General features: G+C 60.6%; 1 protein-coding gene across 1 annotated transcript in view; it reads right to left on the bottom strand.

Annotated features, from left to right (window-relative positions):
* The window catches only part of ETH_00016900 (UBA/TS-N domain-containing protein, putative), a gene marked incomplete at both ends in the record, with an annotated part of 24410 nt that extends 2698 nt beyond the window's left edge, over nucleotides 1-21712 (bottom strand). The window contains 19 exons of the mRNA XM_013374791.1: nucleotides 93-2606; nucleotides 2906-3144; nucleotides 3509-6584; nucleotides 6818-10207; nucleotides 10352-11279; nucleotides 11512-11973; nucleotides 12148-12695; nucleotides 12944-14116; nucleotides 14266-14505; nucleotides 14758-15853; nucleotides 16335-16534; nucleotides 17243-17688; nucleotides 18095-18497; nucleotides 18713-18952; nucleotides 19082-19859; nucleotides 20161-20530; nucleotides 20633-20753; nucleotides 21186-21326; nucleotides 21566-21712. Of these exons, the coding sequence (XP_013230245.1) occupies nucleotides 93-2606; nucleotides 2906-3144; nucleotides 3509-6584; nucleotides 6818-10207; nucleotides 10352-11279; nucleotides 11512-11973; nucleotides 12148-12695; nucleotides 12944-14116; nucleotides 14266-14505; nucleotides 14758-15853; nucleotides 16335-16534; nucleotides 17243-17688; nucleotides 18095-18497; nucleotides 18713-18952; nucleotides 19082-19859; nucleotides 20161-20530; nucleotides 20633-20753; nucleotides 21186-21326; nucleotides 21566-21712 (16512 nt within the window). The remainder of the gene's footprint in view (nucleotides 1-92; nucleotides 2607-2905; nucleotides 3145-3508; nucleotides 6585-6817; nucleotides 10208-10351; nucleotides 11280-11511; nucleotides 11974-12147; nucleotides 12696-12943; nucleotides 14117-14265; nucleotides 14506-14757; nucleotides 15854-16334; nucleotides 16535-17242; nucleotides 17689-18094; nucleotides 18498-18712; nucleotides 18953-19081; nucleotides 19860-20160; nucleotides 20531-20632; nucleotides 20754-21185; nucleotides 21327-21565) is intronic.
* Nucleotides 21713-23245: the final 1533 nt, after the last annotated feature.

Consider the following 23245-nt stretch of genomic DNA (forward strand, 5'->3'; position numbering starts at 1 on the left):
TCGGTGGCAGCTGATGCTGTCCCTTCCGAGCCGGCTGCTGCTGCTGCGGGTGCTGCAGCAGCGGGTCGCGCTGCTGCTCGGCGCATCTCCACCGCCTCTATCGTCAGCAGCCGCAGCTGCTGCTGCAGTATCTCCTGCCTCAAATCCGCAGGCAAAGCTTCTAAGAAAGAGGGATCCACTCCTGCTGCTTCCAGCAGAGAGGCCTCAGTCAGCCCCAGAGCGCATGCAAGCGAAGCCAGAGATGGCTCTCCGCTGCTGCTGTCGTTGTTGCTGCTATCGTTGTTGCTGCTGCTGTTATTGCCGCTGTCGTTGCTGCTGCTGCTGCTGCTGCTCGTGGCACGCTGAGTCGCGTCCCCAGTATCCACGTCCATAGAGTCTCCATCTGCTGTTGCTGCTGCTGGTGCCGCTGTTGCCGCTGGTGCTGCTGCTGCTGCTGGTTCCGGCTCAGCAGGCGCTGCCTCTGCCGTTCCTTCTGCTGCCTCACGTTGTGCTGCAGCAGCTGCTGAGTTGGCAGCAGGGGGCTCTGTGCCTGAGGTTGCCGCAGTGTTCGGTGTGGGCGACTGATTCTGCGAGCCTTGCTGCTGCTGCTGATCCTGCTGCTGCTGTTGCTCCTGCTGCTGCTGCTGCTGCTGTCCCTGTTGCTGTTGCTGCAGTTGCTGAGTCAATGGGGTCTCTTCCGTCGCCAAAGTTTCGGCTGCTGCTACTTCTGCTGCTGCTGCTGCTGCTGCCGAGCCTTCTGCAGGCTGGTCCAAAACTATCGCCTCGCCGTCTGCGGAAGCTGCAGGGCGTTCTGCTGCTGCATCTTCTGCAGCATGAGGCGACACGCCCTCTGCCTGCACAGAGGTTGAGGGAGTTCCCTCTGCTGCTGCTGCTGTTGCTGCTGCGCCATCTGCCGGCGCTGCAGCTGCTTCTGTTCCTGCTGTTGCTGCTTCAGCTGGAGCCGATGTCTGCGGGGAAGGGCAAGCTTGCAGAGGCGCTGGGTCAACTTCGATGCGGTTGATGTTTCGTGTGCCTAGTCTGTCGACTACGAAAGTGGAGAGCATGTGCTGCGCTGCTGTAGCTGCTGCTGCCATAGTTGCTGCTGCTGATGTTGGTACGGAGACGGCTGAGCTCATGTCCCCGACGGGCTGCTGCTGCTGCCTTCCGCCGGCGGCAGCCGCAGCTACTGCAGCGGCTGCTGCAGCTTCCTGCTCGCGGCTCTGGCGAATCTGCTGCAGCTGCTGCTGCAGCACGCGCGGCTGCTGCCCGTGGCGACGCGCAGCAGCAGGGCGGAAAAGCCCCCCTGCGATGTCTTCGAAGAGAGTATCGAGCAACCTGTCGCCGAGGTTTGCTGCTCCTGCAGTGGTGATGACGTTGCTTCCCCCGTTGCTGCTGAAGAGCGCAAAGGGATTACTGCTGCTGCTGCTGCTGCTGCCGCTGTGGTGGTGACTAACAGCCGCAGGAGAAGGCCTCGGGCACTGCAGAAACAACGGGTGCTCCGAGGGGGGCAGCAGATCTGCATCGGGGGGGGACTGTGGGGCCTGCCCCATGAGGTCGTCGCCGTTGATGCCTGCTGCCGCTGCTGCTGCTGCTGCAGGCGCTGCTGCTGCTGCTGCTCCCGCCCGCCGCGAGCCTCCCCCCGTGTGGCCCGAAGTCAAAGGCGCTATAGTTATGCCCCTCTCCTCTGCTTCCTGCAGCACTGAGCGAATCACTGCAGCATCATCAGCCCCCGCGAGGCCCCCGAAGTCAATCTGCAGCCTGAAGGCCCCCCGTGGCTCTCGCTGCAGCGCCGAGCTGATGATGTTGACGGACTCCGCTGTCACAGCAGCAGCAGCAGGAGCTGCTGCTGCTGCTTCCTCCTGAGACTCGCTCTCCAGCTCCTCCTCCTCGTCCTCCAGCAAACCCAAAACCCCCCGGTCTAATCCCGCGAAGGCGCTGCGGCCTCCCCGGCCCTCGCCTGCTGCTCTCCAGGGCCCGCTGGTGCCCCGCGAGCGCATCCCGCTGCTGCTGCTGCTGCTGTGGCTGCTGCTGCCGGTGCCGCGGTGGCCGCGCCGCTGGGTCGCAGCCCCCGGGGCTCCTGCTGCTGCTCCTGCTGCTTGGGCCGCGAGGCCTGACGCGCCTGGGGCTGCAGCAGCAGGGGCCGCTCCCGCGCTGCTTGCGGGAGCTGAAGAAGACAAGGAAGTGCCCTGCTGCTGCAGCTGCTGCTGGTCAAGGTTTTCCGCCGCCATCGCTCCAGCAGCTGAGGGATCGACTGCGCTGCTGCCAGCCGGCTGCTGCTGCTGCTGCTGCTGCGGATTTTGCTGTTCGTCCGCCTCCATGGGGGCGCCGTCGCGTGGGCCGGAAGCCGAAGCGGCTCCTGCTGCTGCACCAGCAGCAGGAAGAGCAGCAGGAGGCGGGGGCAGGTCCTGCTGTTGCTGCGCTGCGCCGCCAGCCGCAGCAGCAGGCCCCTGTGCTGCAGGCGGCGGAGGGGGAGGGTCTCTGGGCACGACTGTTTCTTCAAGAAAGGCGTGGGCCAGCAGGGGCCCCTGGGAGGCCCCTGAGCCCAAGGGGTGCAGCCCATCCACAATATCTGCGCCGTCCAAGTCTTCCTCTTCAGGTCCCGCAAGATAGTCTATTTCGCCCCGTTCCTGAGAACAAAAAGGATCCAAACCCCACACCCTAAACGCTAAACCCTAAACCCTAAACCCCATGCCCACAGCAACCCCCAGCCTTCTGCAGCAAACACTAAACCTGCACCCCTTTTGCTGCACAGCTGGGCCTGAGCCCCTGAACCCCCAGCCTCCAGCAGGTGTCCCCGCGCTGTAGCTGTGTTGCCGCAGAGCGAGCCTGAGCGTGTCGCGGCTGCTGCGAGCTGCTGCAGGGTCCCGCGGAGCGCCGCTGCTACTGCTGCTGCTGCTGCTGCTGCTGCTGCGTTGCTGGGCCTCACCCGGATTCTGGGGGCGTCGTCGTCGTCGTCTTCGTCGTCTTCGTCTTCGTCTTCGTCTTCGTCTTCGTCGAGGCCCTCGGGGCCCTCCGCGTGGCCCAGCAGCTGGCCGTCTTCACCCGCCAGCTGCAGCGCCCGCCCCCCCTCCGACTCCAAGTCGATTTCGTGGGGCAGCCGCCCGGAGCCCAAGAAGGCCCCGCGGCCGGCGACTGCGCCTTCGCTCTCTTCGTCTTCGCTGTTCTCTGCACGCCCACGCCACTCCGCGCTGCTGCACAGTCAGCAGCAGCTGCTGCTGCACCAGCTTATGCTGCTGCAGCGGAACCCGCGACCAGTACGGCTGCTCCCGCTGCTGCGCAGTCGGCAGAGGGAACGACTCGCTGCTCCTGCTGCTGCGCAGGCTGCAGCTAGCGGCTAAAAGGCCCTCTAGCTGTCGCTGCTGCAGAGGCAGCAACTACCTGCTGCTCTTGCTGCTGAGGCTGCAACTACCCTGCTGCTTCTGCAGATGCAGCAACTACCTCCTCTTCTGCTGTGAACTAGTTGCTGTTGCTCGTGCTGCAGAGGCAACAGCTAGCTGCTACTGAGGCAAAGCTTGCTGCTGCTACTCACCTCCGTATTCCTCGTCATCCTGCGACTCCTCGTCGTCTTCATCGCCAAGACCATCTAAGACAGAAAGTTCCGCGAAGCCATCTTCATCATCATCGTCATTGTCTTCATCATCGTCTTCCTCATCGTCCTCAGGTTCGTGGTCGTTGTCTGCGTCTGCTGCTGCTGCTGCTTCCTCCGCAGCAGCAGCGGCAGCAGACAAGCTGCCGCCGTCCGCCTCGTCGGCCTCCCCGGCGGCGAGCGCGCCGCGGGCCGCGGCCGCAGCCTCGTCGTCCTCTTGCTGCTGCTGCTCGTCGTCGTCATCCAGCTCGCTGCTGCTGCTGCTGCTGCTGCTGCTGCTGCTGTCCTCCTCCAGCACTAGCTCGAGGTCCCCCTCCTCGTCGTCTTCGTCCATCTCGTCGAGGTCTGCTTCGTCTTCGTCGCCCTCATCGCTCTCCTCTTCCTCTCTCTCTGCAGCATCTGCTGCAGCTGCTGCAGCAGCTGCAGCAGCAGGGTCGCCGCCGCTGCCCACGCTTCCGGGAGGAGACACGTGCCCCGTGCCGCTGTGCTGCTGCTGCTGCGGCTGCTGCTGCTTGCCCGTCTCCAGCCCTGGCAGCTGCGCAGCTGGAGGAGATGTGAGGTGCAGCAGACACCTTATGATGCTCGTCGCCACAGCGTGGCTGTCTTCGGCCTGCAGACTCAGCTGCAGCAGCAGCCCAGCGAGCAGCTCCCGCAGCTGCCGCTGCTCCTTAGGAGACAGACATTGAACAGCTCGAGCTGTTTGCTGCTGCTGCAGGTCTGTGCCCTCCAGCAGGTCTGAAGGGCGGCCCGAGTTCTTGCTGTTGGGGCGCTCCCCATCGTCTCCGTCGTCCCCGCCACTGCTGGCGCTGCTGCTGCTGCTGCTGCTGCTGCCGCTGCTGGCTGTGCCTTGCGCGCCCCCGCTGCTTCGCGTGCGGCTTGCGCTGCTGCTGGTGCCGCTGTTCCCGCTGCTGCTAGTGCCGCTGTTCCCGCTGCTGCTGCCGTTAGCGCCGCCGCTGCTGCTGCTGCTGTTGCTGTTGCTGCTGCTGCTGTTGCTGCTGCTGCTGTTGCTGCTGCTGCTGCTGCTTTGTTGTTCCTGCTGAGCGCTTCCGGGACAGTCTGCGCCGCCCACATCCCCGCCGTCTCCATCTGGCCGCGGGTTATTAGGCGGTCGTGTGGTGTCTGAACAGCCAGCTGTTGCGTCAGCTGCTGCTGCTGGCACTTTGGAGTTTTGCTGCTGCGCATGCGCAGGCGGGACAGGTGGAGTTGCTGCCAGCAGCCGCTGCAGCAGCCCCGCCAGAACAGAAACCACACTAATGTCCAACAGGTCCTTGCCCTTTAGTGCCTCCAATGCCTCTGCAGTCATGCTTGTGCTGCTGCTGCCGGGGTCTCCTGCTGTTGCTGCTGCTGCTGCTGCGCGGCCCCTGGCCACCCGCAGCAAAGTCACCACGTGGCGAATCAGCACAAGGCGCATCTCCGCGTTGCTGCTTCCCATGGCTGCCAGCAGATTGGAAAACTGCTGCAGCATCCCAGCTGCTGCTTTTCGTTGCTGCTGTTGCTGCTGCTGCAGCTGCTGCTGCAGCTGCTGGCTGGAAGCCTGCGAGCTCCCCGCCAGAGAGATTGACAGCAACCGCGGCAGCACTTCGTGCACCAAGACGTCAACAACAGACATGCGCGGTGGACCCCCGCAGCTCTGGTGCTGTTGCTGCTGCTGGTCTTTAGTCCCGTGCTGCAGCAGGAGCCGCACGTCGCTGCCGCAGCACCGCAGCAACTCGGGGCAAGAGGAAACAAACGGCCAAGGAAACGGCTCCTTCATGTACAGTCTGGGCTCGAGGTGCAGCAGATGCTGCTGCTGCTGCTTCGGGCCAGCAGCTGTCTCCATTTTGACTCCATTTGCCTGCTGCTGCCCCTGCTGCTGCTTCAGCCTCGTCCGTCCAGCACTGCGGCCACCCACCTGCACGGCAGCCGCTGCTGCGCTGCTGCTGCTGCTGCTGCTGTCCTGTGCATGGGACAGTGCAGCGGGAAACGCCAGTGAAATGGGCTTCAGCAGCAGCGGCAGCATGTGGGGGAAAAGAGACACAAGCTGCGTCAAAATGTAAAGAAGACGATCAGCAGTGACTATGAAAGGAAACACTGGTTTTTGTGTGTGTGAATGGAGGCCCTCTTCCACTTCACACATCTGCCGCCACTCCCGCTGCTGCTGCTGCTGCTGCTGCTGCTCTTCCTGCTGCGAAGGCTTCGGCAGCGGCGCAGGAACTGTCCATGCATGCACGCTGAGCAGCAGCACCAAGTGATCCAAAAGCACTGAGAGGACCACTGGACCCACAACGGGAGGCTTTGTTGCAGCTTGTAGGAGCCGCCGCACCCGGCGCTGCAGCTGTTGCTGCTGCGGCTGCTGCTGCTGCTGCTGCTGCTGCCGCTTCTCTTCCGTCAGCCATCCCAGCAGCAAAACTTCCTGGAAGGACTTGTCGCTGCAGCACCACGTGCGCCCATCATTTGCGCTGCTGCCGTTGACGTTGCTGCTGCTGTCACCACTGTTGCTGCTGCAGTAGTAATATCCCAAACCTTTGGAGCCCCTGCCGAAGAGATACCCTGCCTTGGGGCCTACGAAAATGCTGCTGGGGTAAAACTGGCGCGGCACAATGCTGCTGGTGTCGTTGCTGCTGCTGCTGTTGCTGCTGCTGCTGCTGCCGTCTTCTTGGGCGCCTGCTGCTGTGGCCGGCCCGTCTTCGGCCATTGCTGCCGTGCTGCAGCCGTCGTCAGCAGCTGCCCTTCCCGTGCGGGTGCTGGCAGTTGCAGCTGATGTGTCACGGGCTTGTTCTTGGCAGTCTGCTGCAGGCGCTGAAGTGCCCTCAGGGAGCCCTCCTCCTGCGCCCGCCTGCCCTTCTTGCTGCTGCTTTTGCTGCTGCTGTTGCTGCGGGTCTTCCGGCTGCAGCACCTGCCGGTGGATGCTGCAGCAGTAACTCAACACTTGCTCCACCAAAGAAGGATTCCGCGACAGCAGCGGCCCCAAAGACTTCAGCACAGACTCGACAGGCAGCAACGGCGCAGGCGTTTCTTCCGTAGGAGAGTTCCCGTGGACCTGCACGAGCACAGCAGCAGCAGCAGCAGCAGCAAAGCCGCACCGCAGAGTGGCAACTGGCAGGGGCAAGAGAAACACGCAACCAGACCCCAACCCGACCTGCTGCTGCAGCACAAACTACAGCCGGAGCATCGACACAGCCCAGCATCGAAAGCATAGCAGCAGCAGTAGTAGCAGCAGCAGCAGCAGGAAAACAATGCTGCAGGTGGCGCGGGGCTTGTACTTCGGCGTACCCTGAGGTGTGTCTGGTGAGCCATTCTGCTGCTAGCAGCAAAAGCCACTCGCAAGCCCCTCTCCACGCATGCAGCAATAAGAGAAGGCTCCTCGAGGACATTTGTTATTATGGCGCACAGCAAAGAGACCAGCCCGCTGCAGCTTGCAGTCCTCGGCAGCCGCAGCAGCACGCCCAGGCCCCAGCCCAGGGGCTGCTGCAGTTGCTGCTGCTGGTGGTGGTGGTGCTGGTGGTGGTGGTGCTGCAACGGCAGCTGCTGCTGCTGACTAGTCACGGGGGCCGCCCGGTAGCGGCCCTTCGGCTGGTGCAGCAGCAGCATCAAAGCGTTGCTGTAGATCGAGGTAAGCCGCCGCAGCAGCTGCAGCATCGCCAGCACTGTGTCGCCATCTGCTGCAGGGAACACTAGCAGCAAGTCTAGGCAAGAAGCAACCACTTGCCGCTGCTCTGCTGCAGTGAATGACCGCAGCAGCTCATCGAAGCCCACATCGCCAACTGCCCCTCCTGGTGCCGCCTCGTTACTGCTGCTGCTGCTGCTGTTGCTGCTGTCGCTGCCGTTGCTGGTGCTGCTGGTGCTGCCAAGCGCAGAACGGGTGGCTCTTGAGGGCGTTACCCCACGCTGGTTACTGCCCGTGACAGCAGGCGGTGCTAAACTGCTGCTGCTGCTGCTACTGCTGCTGCTGTTGTTGACGGCCCCAATGGAAGCCCCCACTGCAGAGGTAAGGGAATCCGCCGCCGCGTTGCTACAGCTGCTGCCAGTGCTGCTGCTGGTGCCAGTCTCATGCTGCTGCGCATCGTGTGCTGCTGCTGTGTCCTGCAGCAGATACATGTGCATCATTTCTTCCATGCACAGCAGAGAAGGCAAGACGAAGGCCGCAAGATATGAGGCAGCAGGTGCATTGAGGCCCGATGGGCGGTCGGTGATGATAGTACCAGTTGCTGCTGCTGCGCCTTGTTGCTGCTGCTGCAGCTGCTCTCTCTGCGCCTCCACGCCGTCGACTGGAATCAGCCGCAGCAAACCGTACTTTGGCACTGCAGCAGCAACACGCAGCTCCTGAATGGCCATGGTGCCTGTGGCTGGATAGCTTAGGAGGCACCAGCCCGGTAGCGGCAGCAGTGCGGAGGCCTTCACTGTTCCTGCTCCTGCTGCTGCTGCTGCTCCGGCTTCGCACGAATCCAGCATCTCGGGATATTGGAACCACCCCTTTACATCCGTCAGCAAAGGCTGGCCTGCTGCTGCTGCTGCTGAAGCAGTATGGACGTTTGCAGAGGCGTAGGTGCAGATGAGGGAGGAGAAGAGGGACATGGGATGTGCTGCAGCAGCAGCGGCCGCTGCTGCTGCTGCACTGCCTGGCTCACACGCCGCTGCTGCTGCCTCTGCACACTGCTGCAGCATGCTCTTCCAGCAGAAACGCCGGTGTAGCAAGTGCGCCATGAAGAAGCTGCAGCAGTACAGCTGCTGCTGGGCACGCATGCAGACGTGGACTCCAATTGCACGTTGAAGGTCGCTCTGGCGTGCTGCTGCTGCTGGTGCTGCTCCTGTACCCGCAGCAACTGCTGCTGAGGGCACCCTGCACCCCATGAGGGTCGGGTCTGCCTTCACTAGGTGCTGCACAGCAGCACGCAGGTATGCCAGTCTGAGCACCAGCATATACACTGCAGCAGCAGTGTTCTTCTCCACAGAGGTCAGCTGCCGCGTGCCCCTGTTGCTGCTGCTGCTGCTGCTCTCCACCTCCCACGGGTAAAGCTGCTCGGTTGGGGGAGCTGCCATCTGACCCCCGTCTTCCTCGGCTCCAGCAGAGGCAGCGGCCTCTCCCTGTGCTGCAGTTTCTGCGTCTGCGGCGCCTTCTTTTTGCTGCTGCTGCTGCTGCTGCAGCGGCTGCGGCCGCAGGTCGCAGGATGAGCAAATTAGCTTCAAAAATACCTCACAAAGACCCGGAACTCCCAATGGAGAAACGCATGCACTCGAAATGAGATCTTCAAGCAGCCTCTGCCGCAGCAAAGCCCCAAGCGAAAGGGCAAAGGCGTCACTGAAGTGCCCGTGCAGCACCCGCTGCAGCTGCGGCGGCCGCTTCACGTCGCGTTGCTGCTGCTGCGCCTGCTGCGGCTCATCAATCGTTTTGTCTTGCTGCTGCTGCTGTGGCGGAAGCTGGCGTCCCATTTCCTCGTCTGCGTACCGCAGCAGCAGCTCGAGCTCAGTGGGCTCGGGCGGCTTCGCTGCCTCCGCGTTCTGTTGCTCCTGCTGCTGATGCGGCTGCTCTTCCTGCTGCTGCTGCTGCTGCTGCTGTTGGTCCATCCATGGTTCTTGCGTTTCCGGCTGACCCGTTACCACAGCGAACGCATTTACCAAGGCTGCTGTCGACGCGCCAACGGTACAAGTGTTGTTGCTGCTGCTGCTGATGCTGCTGCTGGATTCCTGCATGTGCCTGGTTGCCAGTTCGCTGTTGCTGCTGGCAATGCTGAGCAGCGCCTGCAGCAGGGGCTGCGGCGGCGTTCCCCAGACTGCTTCTTGTTGCAGCTGGTCGCGCAGCAGCCCACAGGTCCACCTGATTTCTCCGTCTCCCGCCAGCTGCAGCGAGGGCTGCGACAGAGGCAAAGCAACAGCAGCAGCACTTGCTGCACTAAGTGCAGCACGCATGACACCTGAGGGCAGCTGCTGGGGCGGAGTCGCGTGGATGGCCCCATACAAAGTCTCTGCTGCTGCAGCCAACGGTGACACTGCGCGGCTTCCCTCTGAAGCCCCACCCCCTGCTGCTGTCCCCGCTGCTTCTGCGTTTGATGGAGAAGCTTCTGCTGCTGCAGTTGCTGCAGCTGACGGCGGGGCAGTTGGCGTTGCTGGTGTTTCTGCTGGAGCTTCCGCGGCTTGGGCCTCTGCGGGAGGTGCTGCTGCTGGCTCTGTTGGGGCTGGATCTCCACCTGGGTTGGCGCTGCTGCTGCTGCTGCTGTCTTGCTGCCCTGCTGCTGCCGGGCTGGCCTCTGGGGGAGCGGCCGGCGCAGCCGGTGCTGTAGCAGCAGCCTCGTCCCCACGGGGAGTGCCACCTGTGCTGCTGTCTTGCTGCTGCTGCTCTTCCCCAGAAGCAACATCCCGTCGCTGCATGTCCAGCAGAAAGTCCATTGCAGCCTCGACGCCTCTTCCGCCTGATGACTCAATTGCCCTTCGCGCGTCAGCGCGGGAAAAGCCCATCTCCACCAGCTGTTCCACTTGCTGGTGCAGCAGCAGCAGCTGCTGTTGCTGCTGCTGCTGGATCGCTGCAGCAGCTGCCGCCGCTGCAGCAGCAGCTGCTGCAGCAGCAGACCCGCCACCCGGCACCAGCATCCGTTGCTGCTGCGCTGTACCCACGGCCTCCACAGTATGTGCGTACACTCTTCGAAGCTGCTGCCGGCGCTGAGGCGTCTGCAAGGCAGCACAAACACGCACGCATCTGCTGCTGCAGCTGCTGCTGCAGCTGCTGCTGCACCCGGCGACGGTAAAAAGCAGACTGTGTCCCACCCCTAGCCCAAGCCCTCAGCAGCAAGCCCCAGGCACAAAACCCATTACCTGAGTATCCAGAAGGTGGAAGAAGATGCGGGGAAAGAACAAAATTGTTCTTTGCAGCGAAGGAGCAATGAGGACGTGCAGCTGCCGAGAGGCTTCGTCGCTGCAGTTATCGGACTCCCTGCCGGGGGTTCCCACGGGGGCGCCAGCTTCCTGCTGCTGCAATTGCTGCTGTTGCTGCTGCTGCCCCCTACGGCGGCTGCCCGCCCGCTTGGCTGCGCCTGCCGAGGCGCTCCCGCGGCCGCGTGCACCTGCAGGAAGAGGCTCCAGTGCTGCTGCTCCGACGGCTTCGCCGGGGTTCCCAGGCAGAGCAGCAGGGCTGGCAGGCGCCGCATCCGGAGCTGCTGCTGCTGCTCCTCCTGAATGCTTGTGCAAAGGAAAGTGTTGCTGCACCTGGCGCTCCGTTAGCGGGGCCCCACAGCGAGCTACGAAGACCCACCAAACATAAGTGTGGGCCGCTGCCTCGCAGCCAACACTTCGGAGCATTCCCACAGCATCTATGCAGGCAATGTCTGGGTGCACGATGATTTGCAGCAGCAGCTCCTGCAGCCGCTGCTGTTTTTGCTGCTGCTCCTCAGTCTCGCCGGCAGCAGCAGCTCCCGCTGAAGTCCACACAGATGATAGCTGCCCGCGGTCTGCCCAGCACAAGTAGTGCAGTTCCGAGTAGGCCACGCTCAGCGTCTCCAGCGACGTTGAATATGTCATCAGCTTGCTGCTGCTGCTGCTGCTGCTGCTGCTGCTGCTCTCGTCCTTGGTGCTGCTGCTGCTGCTGCTGCCGCTGTTGCTGCTGCTGCTGCCCATATCAAGGTCGGCTCCCGCCCCAACGAAACCGTCGGGAAGTGGGGCCGCGGCCTCTCCTGCTGCTGCCGGAGCAGATACCTGCTGCCCGTCATCCTCCATAGGCTCGAAGTAAGAGGGCCTTGGGTAGTACCTGCGGCAGCAAAAGCAGCAGAAGCTCTCCAAACGACAGTCAATGCACGTAGCAAAGATCCCCGCTAGCCCCACCTCCACGGCACCTGCAGCGGCACTAACAGTAGGACGCCACTGCCTTCCTAGCAGCAGCAGCAGCACTGACAGCAACAGCAGCAGCACTGACAGCAGTAGCAGCACCAGCAGCACTGACAGCAGCAGCAGCTGCAGCAGCAGCGAGAGCCACAGCCCACCTCACAGCCTGCGCTGTGAACGCAGAGTTCATGCAGCGCTTCCAGGAAGTGACCCTGTCCAAATAGGTCAGGCAGCTTTGCAGCTGGCGAGCTGCGACGTTTCGCAAATAGACCAGCTGGGAAATTGAGAGGCAGTCAGCAGCAATGTGTGCTGCTGCTTCCTCGACCCACTGGATGAAGACTGCCTGGCGTTCCTCTGCCTCCTGCTGCTGCTTCTGCTGCTGCTTCGGGTCTTGGTTCGGAACGATTGCAGCAAACAGGGAAGCTGGAAGCATCTGCCGTATTGTCAGGTGCGTGCACGGCTTGATCGCCTCGAAGGCTTCCGTCTCAGCCTGCTGCTGCTGCTGCTGCTGCTGATGCATCTGCTGCTGGTCCGGCTGCTGCTGCTGCTGCGCCATCGGATTGCAGCAGGAGCACACCCGAGTAGCCAAGAGTGCACACACCGCTACGTTGCATGCGGCACTGTAGTGAAAAGCCCGCAGGAAGGCAGAGAAACCTCCAACCTGAAAACGCGCAAAGCAGCAGCAACAGAAAGCGTGTAGCTATTCAGCTCGCAGCGGCGACAGTGCTGCTGCAGCGCAGCAGCTGCTGTGAGTCGCCCTATGCCCCTGCTTCTAGCGCCGCCGTCGCCGTTACTTTAAACGTTCTTCTGCTGCCGCGGTTGCTACTTTTGCTGCTATGCCTGTTGCTCCTCTTCTCCAAAGGCTACTTGCCTTGTGGAACAGGTCGAAGCTGAGGGTCATCAGGACTCCTTTGCTCTTCTCGTCAACGTGCAATTTGTACAGAATGTCGCAAACGTCTGACAAGTAGGAAAGCGACTGCGCCATTGAGAGCCCTTGAATGCTGAACTTGCTGCTGCTGCTGCTGTTGCTGCTGACGCCGCTGTCCACCTCCATCTCAGCCGCCGAGCTCGGAGCTGCTACTGCTGCTGCGCGTGCAGCGTCTACCGCAGCAGCTGCAGCCTCAGGCTCGACCAACTGCTGCGCGCTGCTGCAGCTGCTGCCAGCCGCAGCAGTCACAGCTGGCAGTGCATGCAGGAGCGGAGCCACAGGCAGCGGGACAGAAGGAATGCAGTCCAAGAAGCCTCTTGCCGTGTCCGCTATGAGGAACAAATGAGCTGACGCAATTTGCCGTTGCTGCGGCGACTTCCTGCGGAGCCCGCCGCCATTAATTTGGCGGCTCACCTGCAACAACAGCAGCAGCAGCAGCAGCAGGAACAGCAGCAGCAGCAATTCTGCAGGCGCCAAACAGGCCCATCAGAGTTCAGGCGCCCCGTGTTCGGCAAAAGAAATGCATTTCCACGAAACAGAGTTTGCTGGAAAGCTGCAGCGCGTGCTGCCCCACTTTCAAGAAGCAGCAGTAGCAGCAGCTGCTGCTGCTGGCCTTGCAGCAGCACAAGCAGCAGGCCACGGTCACGGAAGAAAATGCTCACCATGCAGAGGAAGTTCCTGAAAGTAAGGCACGCCGCGCGCAGCAGCTCCTGAAGGACCACTGGACTGTCTGCTGCTTCATCTGATATGAATTTGGCCCCGCTGCCTACTGCATTTCTTATGCCGTCGCTGCTGCTGCTATCGCTGCTACTGGCGGCGGCGGCGCTGCTGGCTTCTGCGCTGGCGCCGCTGCTGGCGTTGTTATTGTCACTTGTGCTGCTGGTGCTGCTGCTGCTGCTGCTCCTGCTGGAGCAGCCAGCTGGCAGGGGAGGAGGCGACGAGTAGGCGAATTCGCCCAGAGAGCTCCATAGCATGTCGTTATTGGAGAGAGGCTGATCTGCTGCAGCTGCTGCTGTGGCTAGCTTGGACTGCTGCTGCTGTTGCTGCTGCTCCTCGTGCAGCAGCCTGCTGGCCCTTACTGAGGGGTGCTCGTGGCTGTTGTGCTTCTGATTCAGCAGCGACGGGTTCTCACCGTCAGCCGGCACGGCGCATGCATACAGCAGCTGCAGCAGCCAAGGCAGCAAAGGCTGCAGCAGCAGCAGCAGGTGGCTGAGGTTCAACAGCAGCAACTGGTGGACGTGCTGCTGCTGGGCAAACGGCGGAGTAGCCCTAGAAGGCGTTGTCCCGTACGCCTGACAGAACTCGCGGTGTAGCGACAGCATGAGGGTGATGGCATTGCAGCAAGCATGCAACGCGAACACTAATTCTTTTCTTTCATTTCTTGGAATTGAGCGCAGAGGCTCCGGCATCGTAGAGAGCAGCTGCGGCAGCTGCTGCAGGCCTGCTGCAGCAGCGGCTGCAGCGACAGCAGCAGCAGCCTCCGGGACAGGCACACGGCAAGGCCAGAAGCCCTGTTCCTGCCAGCGCTGCTTCAGGGTCAGCAGCCGCTGCAGCGCGAAAAGCCCCCTGTCCAGCAGCAGCTGCTGCACTGCTTGCTGCTGCAGCGTGGAGTCGTAGGGCGCCGCATGGCGCAGCACGTGCACGAGGGGGTGTTGGGGGAAAAGGTGCAGCAGGCCGGGGGGCAGGCAACTGCTGTCGCACAGCTGCAGCAGCAGCACAATGCCCCCTCGAGAGACAAAGGACCTTTGTGTCTCCGTCGAGGCCAAGAACGCAGACAAAAATCGACCAGCATTCGCCAGCCGATCCAAAAGCCATTCCGAAGAAGATCCTCGCAGCTGCGCAGCCCAGCAAGAGAGCAGCAGCAGCACAAGCGCAGGCAGCAGTGCACAAGAAATAGCACCCGCTAGACGCAGCAGCAACGCCCCTCCGCAGCAACAAGAAACTGCAGCGGCAGCAGCAGCAGCAAAAGTCAGCTGTTGCTCACCTCCAAGTCCGAAACGTCCATAGGCCGCTGCTTGGCCTTCTGGCGAGTCTCTTCCGCTGCGCGGGCCGGCGACACGGGCTTCCAGGGCTCAAGCTTTTTTGCTGCAACGATGAGCTGCTGCAGCAGCAGCAGCGTCTGGCGGACCAGAGCGTCTCTGGCCTCAGTACCCCCCAAAGACTCCGAAGTCGAGGTGGACGAATTCGCTATGGCCCCCAGCACTTCGTCCAGCGCAGTCCCCAGCTGCAGAAGCACCAACAACAACCCCACCCTTTGCACACCAGCAGCGAAAAGCCGCTGTGCGGAAACAGCAGCCAAAGAACCAAAGAAATGCCCCAGCAACAAGCACAGCCAAGACGGTGCTTCAGCAGCAGCAACAGCACACCAGCAGCAACACGCTGCTGCTCAGAGAGAACAGCCGAAGCACCCAAGAAATGTCCCAGCAGCACGAACAGCGAACTTCAGCAGCAGCATAAGCACCCTCAGCGCTCTCACCCCTGCTGCAGCTTCTCCGAATCTGTCAAGAAGAACCACATCCGCAGAAGCAGCAGCATGCACCAGAAGAGAGCAGGCAGCCCACGGAGAGAAGCGCCCATCTGGGTGCTGCAGTGCTCCCTGGAATGACAGGAGGTCCTCCTGCTGCAGCTGCAAGTGCCGCCGCAGCAGCAGCAAAGCGTCCTTCTCCGCCTGCACCGCTCCCGCCTCGCCTTGTGGGGGCCCAGTCGCTTCTGCTGCAGCACGTGCTGCAGGTGGCGGTCCTGTAGCTGCTGCTGAAGTCGCTACTGCTGCACCTTCGTTCTGTGGGTGCGTCCCACACACTTCCATTTGACTTAACTCTTCGCCGCCGGTTGCTGCCGCGGTTGCTGCCGCCGGTGCAGCCTCTGCTGCTGTGGCTGCAGCAGTTGTTTCTGCAGCGCTCGTCGCTGCTGGATCACGTCCCGCTGGCTCAGCAACTTGGTCTGTTGCTGCAACAGGCGACTGGTGCTGCTGTCCCGAAGGGCCTGAAGGGGCAGCAGCGCTTGGGGTTTGCTGCTCCCCATCTGGCGCAGCCCCCTCCTGCGACTGACCTTGGTGCTGCTGCTGCTGCTGCTGCTGTTGCTGCTCCGTCTCTTGTTTATTTGGCTGCTGCAGTTTTTGTAGCTCTGAGTCGACGAGTTCCGTCACCTTGTCTTGCCTAAGAACGCGCAGGCCGGCAGTGTGCGAGGCCAAGGCGGTGATGAAAGCTCCCAAGGCGTTGAGAGTGCCCTCGTGCAGCAGCACGCATTGCTGCGCTAGCTGCTGCCTCCGCAGCAGCAGATGCATGTCTTGCTGCTCGCAGAGCATCAGTAGCGGCTGCTGGTGGTGGAACTGCGGGCTTACGCCTTCGCCTGGCCCCTGTCTCTCCTCCTTGTCCCGGCCCTCTCGCTGCATCTGCAGCTGCAGCTGCTGCTGCTGATGCTGCTGCAAGTAAATGCGCAGGTATGACGCATGCAGGGAGGCCAGCAGCAAAGACACGACGGGCAACTGTGCAATCGCTGTGGCGTGACGGGGGGCGTCCGAGACAGCGTCAGTAATGACCGAGAAGAAGGAGGCAACGCAGCCAACGCCGAAGCTGCAAAGACAGCCTCAAGGAAACAGCAGCAAGCCAGCCCCTGAAAAAGGTTTCATGCTTTCTCCAAGCTATTCATGCATGCACAAGTGAATGAATACCTTCTAGTCGACCATGAACATAACACAGGAGAACAACAACTGCGCAATAACAAGAATAGCCGCCACATGCTACAAGAGCTATAGCCATAGTAGCCATTGTACAGGAAGCAGCCCTGGTTAGAACATAGGTGCAGCAACAGCGCAAAAGGAACAGCCCATCACAGCGGTAGCGAAGACAGCTGCAGCAAACTATCGCAACAAGACTGCCCATGCAAAAAGTGGGCCTAAGTAGTTCATGCAAAAGCCAGAATCACAGCAGCAGCGGGAGCAGCAGCGGCCAGCGCAGCAGCAGCAACAACCGGAGCTAGAGCGGCAAGCAAGGAGCGAAAGCGCGGCAGCATAAAGAGCTGCAGCCAAAGCAGCAGCGCAAGCATTGGCTTTACTGTTCAGGGTTTCCGATGATATCTGAACACAAGACGGAGAGCGGCGCCCGGGGCGCCAGCATGTCTCTGAAGAACGGAGGATTTGCTTTGTGGTTTGCTGCCAAGAAATAAAACTGTTTCGTCGCCGTCTTCAGCACGCAGCGCCGCGTTTCCACTTCGCAGGCTTTCAGCCAATACAGCAGCCGCTCATCATCGCTGCCCTGAAGACACCCAAGTGACTCGGCACGGAAGCTCGCGAATTGGGTGTCTACTCGCGCATATTTATGCATATGCAAATGCATATGTTTATTTACACGATGTTCATACTATAAATACATGTATACTGTGTCAGTGCATGTGGGGAAGGGAGCCTAGGCATAAACACGCATAGTTGCCTTTTCAAGAAAACGACCAAATTCCATGCTGTTTACCTCTACGCACTTTGAACACAAACTGTAGATACAATCACCAAACAAGAAATGAACTACCGATACATGGAACCGCCGAGTACGTGAAAACACACTACAAAACAAACAAAACACATATATATTATATATATGTACATGTATACGCATGTATCTGCACTTGCGTGCTTCGGTGTCCAGAACGTTGCAACTTGAGACAGAATAGGCCAACACCCAAAGAACAATGGCAGCACAAAGAAAAAAAAGATAGCGAAAGAGAGGCTGGGATCCACCCGGATATGCAGCTACAGAAACAAGCGAGCAGAGAGGCACAGACATGAACACTTTTGCATCAAATTGCTCATATTTAGGAATCTTCACTCAAATACTTTGGGCACTGAGACACAGAACAAGTGACGGAGCCACAGGAAAGAAGTGTACGGGACAACAGCAGCCAAGGAGGCGAGGGAACGCATGAAGGGCAAATGCGGTGGTCTATCAACAAACAGTGCAAATGAGACATACATCCCTGGGGTAGACCCAACGCTCTGTCCAATCAATGCCGGCGTATGAGGAGCAGCAAATGGGGCTGTAGCTACTGCTGCTGCTCTCTGGAGCTGCCACAGAGGGCTTCTCTCCCCCGTCTACGGCAAGCTCGCTGCTCCCGCTGCCGCTGCCGCTGCTGCTGCTGTTTCTGCAGCAGCTGCAGCTTTCAACCCAGCGTTCATACTGCTGCATGTCTTTCACTCGTTGCTGCATGCAGGCAGCATCATAGAGCATGCGCTCCTGGAGCCTTTCAGGCAGTTGCAGTTCCTCTTGAATGAACTGCAGCAGCTGGCTGTTGTTGCTGGTGCTGCTGCTGCTGTGCTGCTGTTCGACATGCGCCTCCAGTGTCCGCAAGACTATCATCTGCACGGGAACCAAGAGAGGGTCCCGGTGACGCAGAAACCCTATAAGAGCTTTTAGCAGACCTGAAAACACAAACAAACCCTATCCCTGAGCCCTCAGGCCAAACCCCGCAACGCTGGAACGTGGAGAAGTCCCCTGCTGCAGAGCGGTGCAGCCCAACCGCCACAAAGCCCTCCTCAACTAAATGAAACTGCACCTCTTGGCCCCCACCTACACCAAACCTGTGCCTACAGACTCTGCCTCTTTATGCATCTACGATATGGGCCATGAGCCCTGAAGGCCAAAACCTAAGCCAAAACCTAAACTCTACGCCCTGCGCCTTCCGCTTTACCGCAAATACCCTGCGCCCTTGCTCAAGGGTCAGCGCTGAACTCCGTAGCCCCCGCTCTAAGAGGACTAACTACAGGGAAAGCCTGGAAATAGCCTAAAGTCTAGGCCCTAAAGCCAGCCCCAGTTTCCCCCGCTGACTTGGTTGTACGAAGGCATGTATGACGCTGTGTGTGGTGCCAACTATTGCGGAGTAGGCCGCCAAAAGGTGCATGAGGGTCTGCATGCGGTTGAGGTCATTTTCAAGTTGGCGCAGGGCCCCCGGCTTGGCCACTCGCTGCTCCCAAGAGCGCAGCTCGGCCTCATCGGCCGCCTCCACAACCACGTACTCGATCACCGGCTGCTGCTGCTGCTGCTGGCAGCAGCGGCATTTGCTGCTGCTCCTGCTGGCTCTGCTGCTGACCGCCGTGTGGATCCGAGACACGCGAAAGGGCCGGTCAGCAAAGGGGTTCGCCAACAGCCGCCGCAACAAAGACAGAAATAAACCGTAGGGAGAAAACACACCGACAAGACCAGCGGTTTGCCGATATAGGGTCTTGTCTTCCTGCAGCAGAAGCCCCAGACAACAAACGAAATACTCCGATGCTCAGGTCGCAGCAAGCAAGCAAAACCCCAAAAACCGGCGCCAGCTGCAAAGCCGCAGACTGGTGTCGAGTGCTGCAGCAGCAACTGCTCTTGAAGCTGCTTTCGAGAAAAAAGAGACTGCAAGCGCGCCCCAGGCGATGTCTTAAGATTTTAACAATTGCAGTTGCTGCTGACGAGGAGGAGCGACAGAAGGTCCGCAGCGAGGAGAAGAGTGCGGGAACTGATCCGTTCTGCATGCTTCAGCAGCGCCGCAAACTCCGGAAGCAGCAGCGGCTGCTGCTGCAGCATCTGGGAGAACTGAGCCGGAGATACAATCATCAGGCATGACAGAGAACACAAATAGACGTCGACCAAGCCGCCGCGGTACGCCGGACAACGCAGCCCGTGCAGTAAACGCATGCGATGGCGCACGGCCTGAAACAAAAAGGCAGCACCAGCAGAAGCAGCAGCAGGAGCGCAATTACATAAGAAATGGCAGAATCTGGCAATGCCACGTCCTGTCTGCTGGCCTTCAAACTCCATCTTAGAGTCCCGAGTCCGTACCGGATGGTGTTGCGGCGGTATGTTGTACTTGCGAATAATTGCCTGGCAGTGGGCCTCGAGGGCTCCACAAGCCGTGCAGTCTCTGCTGGAGCTGCTGCAGCAGTCCGGTGTGCTACTGGTGGTGCCGCTGCTGCAGGAAGCAGCAGCAGCAGCGGTGCTGGTGCAACAAGACGAGGCGGTCCCATCAAGATGGGGCACTGTGCGGCGAGAGAAGCCGGGCAGCAGCAGCTCCGAGCAAAACAACCTCACGGTGCGCGCTGCTTGCGGCTGCTGCAGCTGCTGCGGCTGCTGCTTGCTGCTGCTGCTGTCGCTGGGATGGTCCACCATCATGGCGTCACTGCAGCCACTTCCCCTCCTGTCTGCTGCAGCTGCTGCCGCTGCAGCAGCAGGAACACTCCACTGCAACTCGAAGAACCCGTCGATGTCCGACGGCAGCTCATCGGCGAGACAAAACGATAGGAGGTCCAGCCGGTTTGCCGCTGTTTCGCTGTTGCCGGCTGCTGCCGCTGCTGTTGCTGCTGCTGCATCGCCTTCAACCGCCATGCCCGCACCGTCGCCGGGGCCGCCGCTGCCTCTGCTGCTGCTCCTGCTGCCGCTGCTGCTGCTGCTGAGCCGCGGCAGAGGGGGCGGCGACGGCGAGTGCCTTGCGGTGCGCGCAGCTGCCAGCTGCGGCTGCCGCTGCAGGACAAAGGCGTCATAGGCCACGGGTCTGAAGCAGAACAGCGAAAGGCGATTCCCGAAGTCGGGGCAGTCCCGCGGAAGGGCATTTCTTCGGTTGCTGCAGCGCAAACGACACAGCAGCGAAAGCCCCCCTTAGGCCTGGGCTGCAGCTGCGGGGGCCCTGGAAGGGTGCTCTGCTGCTTGTTCTTAGGGGCGTGGGCCCTTCTGCTGCTCCCGCTGGGGCCCCAGCTGCGCAGCTGCTACGCAGCTGGGGCCAGCAGCAGCTGCTGCGCAGTAGCAGCGCGGCTCGGGCCACCAGCAGCAGCTGCGCAGCTGCTGGGCAGCAGCTGCACAGCTGCAGCAGCTGCTGCTGCGCAGCAGGGGCCAGAGCTGGAGAGGGCAGGGACAGCGGCAGTTACCGCCTTATGAAGCCGTAGCAGACGGCGAGGAGCTGAATGGCCCCGCAAACTATGGGGAGGCAGAAGGACTCGAGCAGGGCAGTGACGACATCCACGGAGGCGTAGAGAAACTGGCAGCAGCACAGCGCAGCAGCAGCAGCAGCAGCAGCTCCCCTGCACACAGAGCGGCCTCTGCAGGGGCCCCTGGGGCCCCCAGGGCTACCCTTCTGAAGACAAGTCGCGGGGGCCCCCGGCTCGCCGGGGGCCCCCAGGGCTCCCTCATTCCCCCATAGTGCACTTGCCTTGGAGGAACAGTTCTCGAGCACAATGTAAGAAGTCTCGAGAATGGCAACAACAAGGGCTTCACAAGGGACAAAGGACGGGGGAGGCTCTGCACGCAGCACAAGTCGCAGGGCCACTGCCGCGGCTGCCGCTGCTGCCGCTGCTGCTGCTGCTGCTGCTGCTGCGGGCTAGGTAACTGCGCTGAACCTACGGGAAGCTGCAGCCTCTGGCGCAAGCCCCGTGTGCACTGCGTAGGCATTCAGGAGATCGTCAAAGCGGTTTAGGGCCGGCGCCCACGCAGACACATCCCCCTGCCGTTCCCACATCCAGCCCTGCGCACACAGCAGCAAAGCCCCGCGCCCGCGTGCTGCTGCCTTGCTGCAGCAGCAGCAGCAGCAGCAGCACGACAACCAGCAGCAGCAGGACGACCAGCACCCGCAGCGGCAGAACAAACGCCAGCAGCAGCAGCAGAACATGCAGCAGCAGAAACAGTGCAACAACCAGCAGCAGTAGCAGCAGCAGAACAAATGGCAGCAGCAGAACAACCCGCTGCAGCAGCAGCAGAACAACTCGCAGCAGCAGCAGCTGCAGCAGAGCAACCACCACCACCAACACAACTAGAGGCAGCAGAACATCTACCACGCCCCGGTTGCAAGCTCTGAGCTCTTATTGTCCTAAAATGCGTCTCTGATGTGCCAGAGCGAAGAAAGGGGCTGATCACTTAAACCCTAAACCCTAAACACTAGCCAACTCCTCCGCAGTACCTTGAAGGGCCGCAGGTGGCCTAGAAGGTCCTCATCTTTGCAGGTGGAGATGGCGATGATGAACTGCCTCTGCGTTTCAGGAAGAGAAGAAAGTGAGAGGAGAAAGTTATCGCTCAGGCAGGCGGCCACCCGCATGGTGCCCTGTACGTACACCGCAGCAGCATACCTCCCCCCTGTGGACTGTCCCCACCAGTCAGAACACAACTCAAGTCTTTAAGAACAGACTTGGCTGCTGCAGAATTGCCAGCGGCCTGCTGCTGGTTTTGCTGCTGCGGCCACTGCTGCTGACGCACACGCAGCTGCACTAGTGCTGCGCTGCTGCACTAGCGCTGCGCAGCAGATGAGGCTGCTGCGGCTGCTGCAGTCGCGCAGAAGGCGACGTTATCGATACAGCTGATGCAGCGCGTCCGCCTCTCCACTTTCGCGGACTGTTGCTGCTCTTTCTGCTGCTGCTGCTGTTCCTGCTGCCCCAGCCGTTTTTGCTGCAGCATTGGCACGTGCAGTTGTGGAGGGCACTGCCGCGCCATTGACAGCTTCTGTGCCACACGGGAGCAGCGGCGGCTAATGCAGGCAATGACAGCAGTCCAAACAGCTGCTGGCAGCGCCGTTTTAGTGAATGTCCTTGGCTACGCCCCACAGCGCTGGCTACAGAACACCCTGGGAATTATGGGATTTCCGAGGCCCATTTCAGGGTATGAGCTACTGCGGGAAGCCCGCCGGTGTTCCCAGTGGACTCTGCGTCGCCTGCAAGCGTACCTGCGGAGAGAAGGATGGGGTGGGCTGTCGCGCAGTATACCTGCAGGTGTCTGAGTGGTGTGTGGAGACATGCGGGGCTTGTTTTCAATCCTGTGCTCCTGTTGGCTTCTTTAAGAAACCCTGGAGAGGCTTTGTAATGGGTTTCTGTGTCTAAACCCCCCGTTCAAGGCTAAAGACGACGAAACGAACCCTGCCGAGGTGGCACTAGGCGGCTGCGGCTGCGCCGGGAGGGAAGGCGCAGCGGGCTGATGCAGCAGGGAGAGAACAAGCGAAAGAGAGAAAGGGAATTTATACTTGAAAGCTGCAGAAAGAAATGGCAAAGTTAAAAGACGGGTTCCTACCAAGCGCACCGCACCCAACGCCGAGTGTATCTTCACGTTGGGCATGCAACAACACAACACGTACGCCACCGCTGCTCTCTCAGCCAAGCTTACTTCACTTGTGGGAGGAGCGAAAAGAGTTTTCCAGCAATTTGGCACGCTGCAAGCTTTCTAAAGAGCCTCCAAGCAGCAGAAGGGTGTATCTACATCCGCAGATGTGCACAGCCGCTCCCGCCGCAGCAGCTGCAGCTGCTGCTCCGCTGGACTGACTGCCCTTTCCTCACCCAACAAATCCTTAATAAATCCTAGTGGTCGCAGGCATCGTCGTAAAGTCACTTAGCCAACTGTCAGTATTATTACAGGGCTCCCATCCCTTCCCTTCTCAGCAACCCCTGCACGAGCGAGAAACCCTACAGGTGTCGACAAAAGGTATCAGCAGCTAGCTGTAGATACTCTAGACGCATGCATCAGCATATGGGTAGTACTCAGATCTAAAGGAGACTCTGTAGGCCTCGGTGGGATCGTTGGCTTTCTCTGAGAGTAGAACTGCTGCAAACTTGTATAGTCAGCACTGAAAAACACGGCTACGTGCAAGAACGATGTTGACGAAGTCTGAATGGAGGAATGCTCGGTGCTATAAATGCAACGCGACTATACAAAACCCACGATGAACCTGTGCGAACGCTCCCCAAATTCCCTGCTTTGTGCGTTGAAAGTGGCACTGTTGTGCAAATGAATATCGCCCATGCAATTGAGAAACTTCCGCTCGGAGTTAATGCCAGCGGTGAGGACTCGATATTGAAGTTTAGCCTGTCCGTTAGCAAAAGGCGCTATTATTTAGCTACGGCTCCTGGTTTAGGTAGCCTGTTGCGATTTCTCTTATCGAACAGTCGCGCCCTTTGTAGAGGCTGACTGCCGGTAAGCTGTATCCCAGCGGATGTTTTCCTTTTATATGCACATGCCTCAGGTGTCTTTACATTACGG

This window comes from Eimeria tenella, genomic scaffold (genome assembly GCF_000499545.2).
Source record: "Eimeria tenella Houghton genomic scaffold, Eth_scaff23, whole genome shotgun sequence".
Classification (NCBI taxonomy): Eukaryota; Apicomplexa; class Conoidasida; order Eucoccidiorida; family Eimeriidae; genus Eimeria; species Eimeria tenella.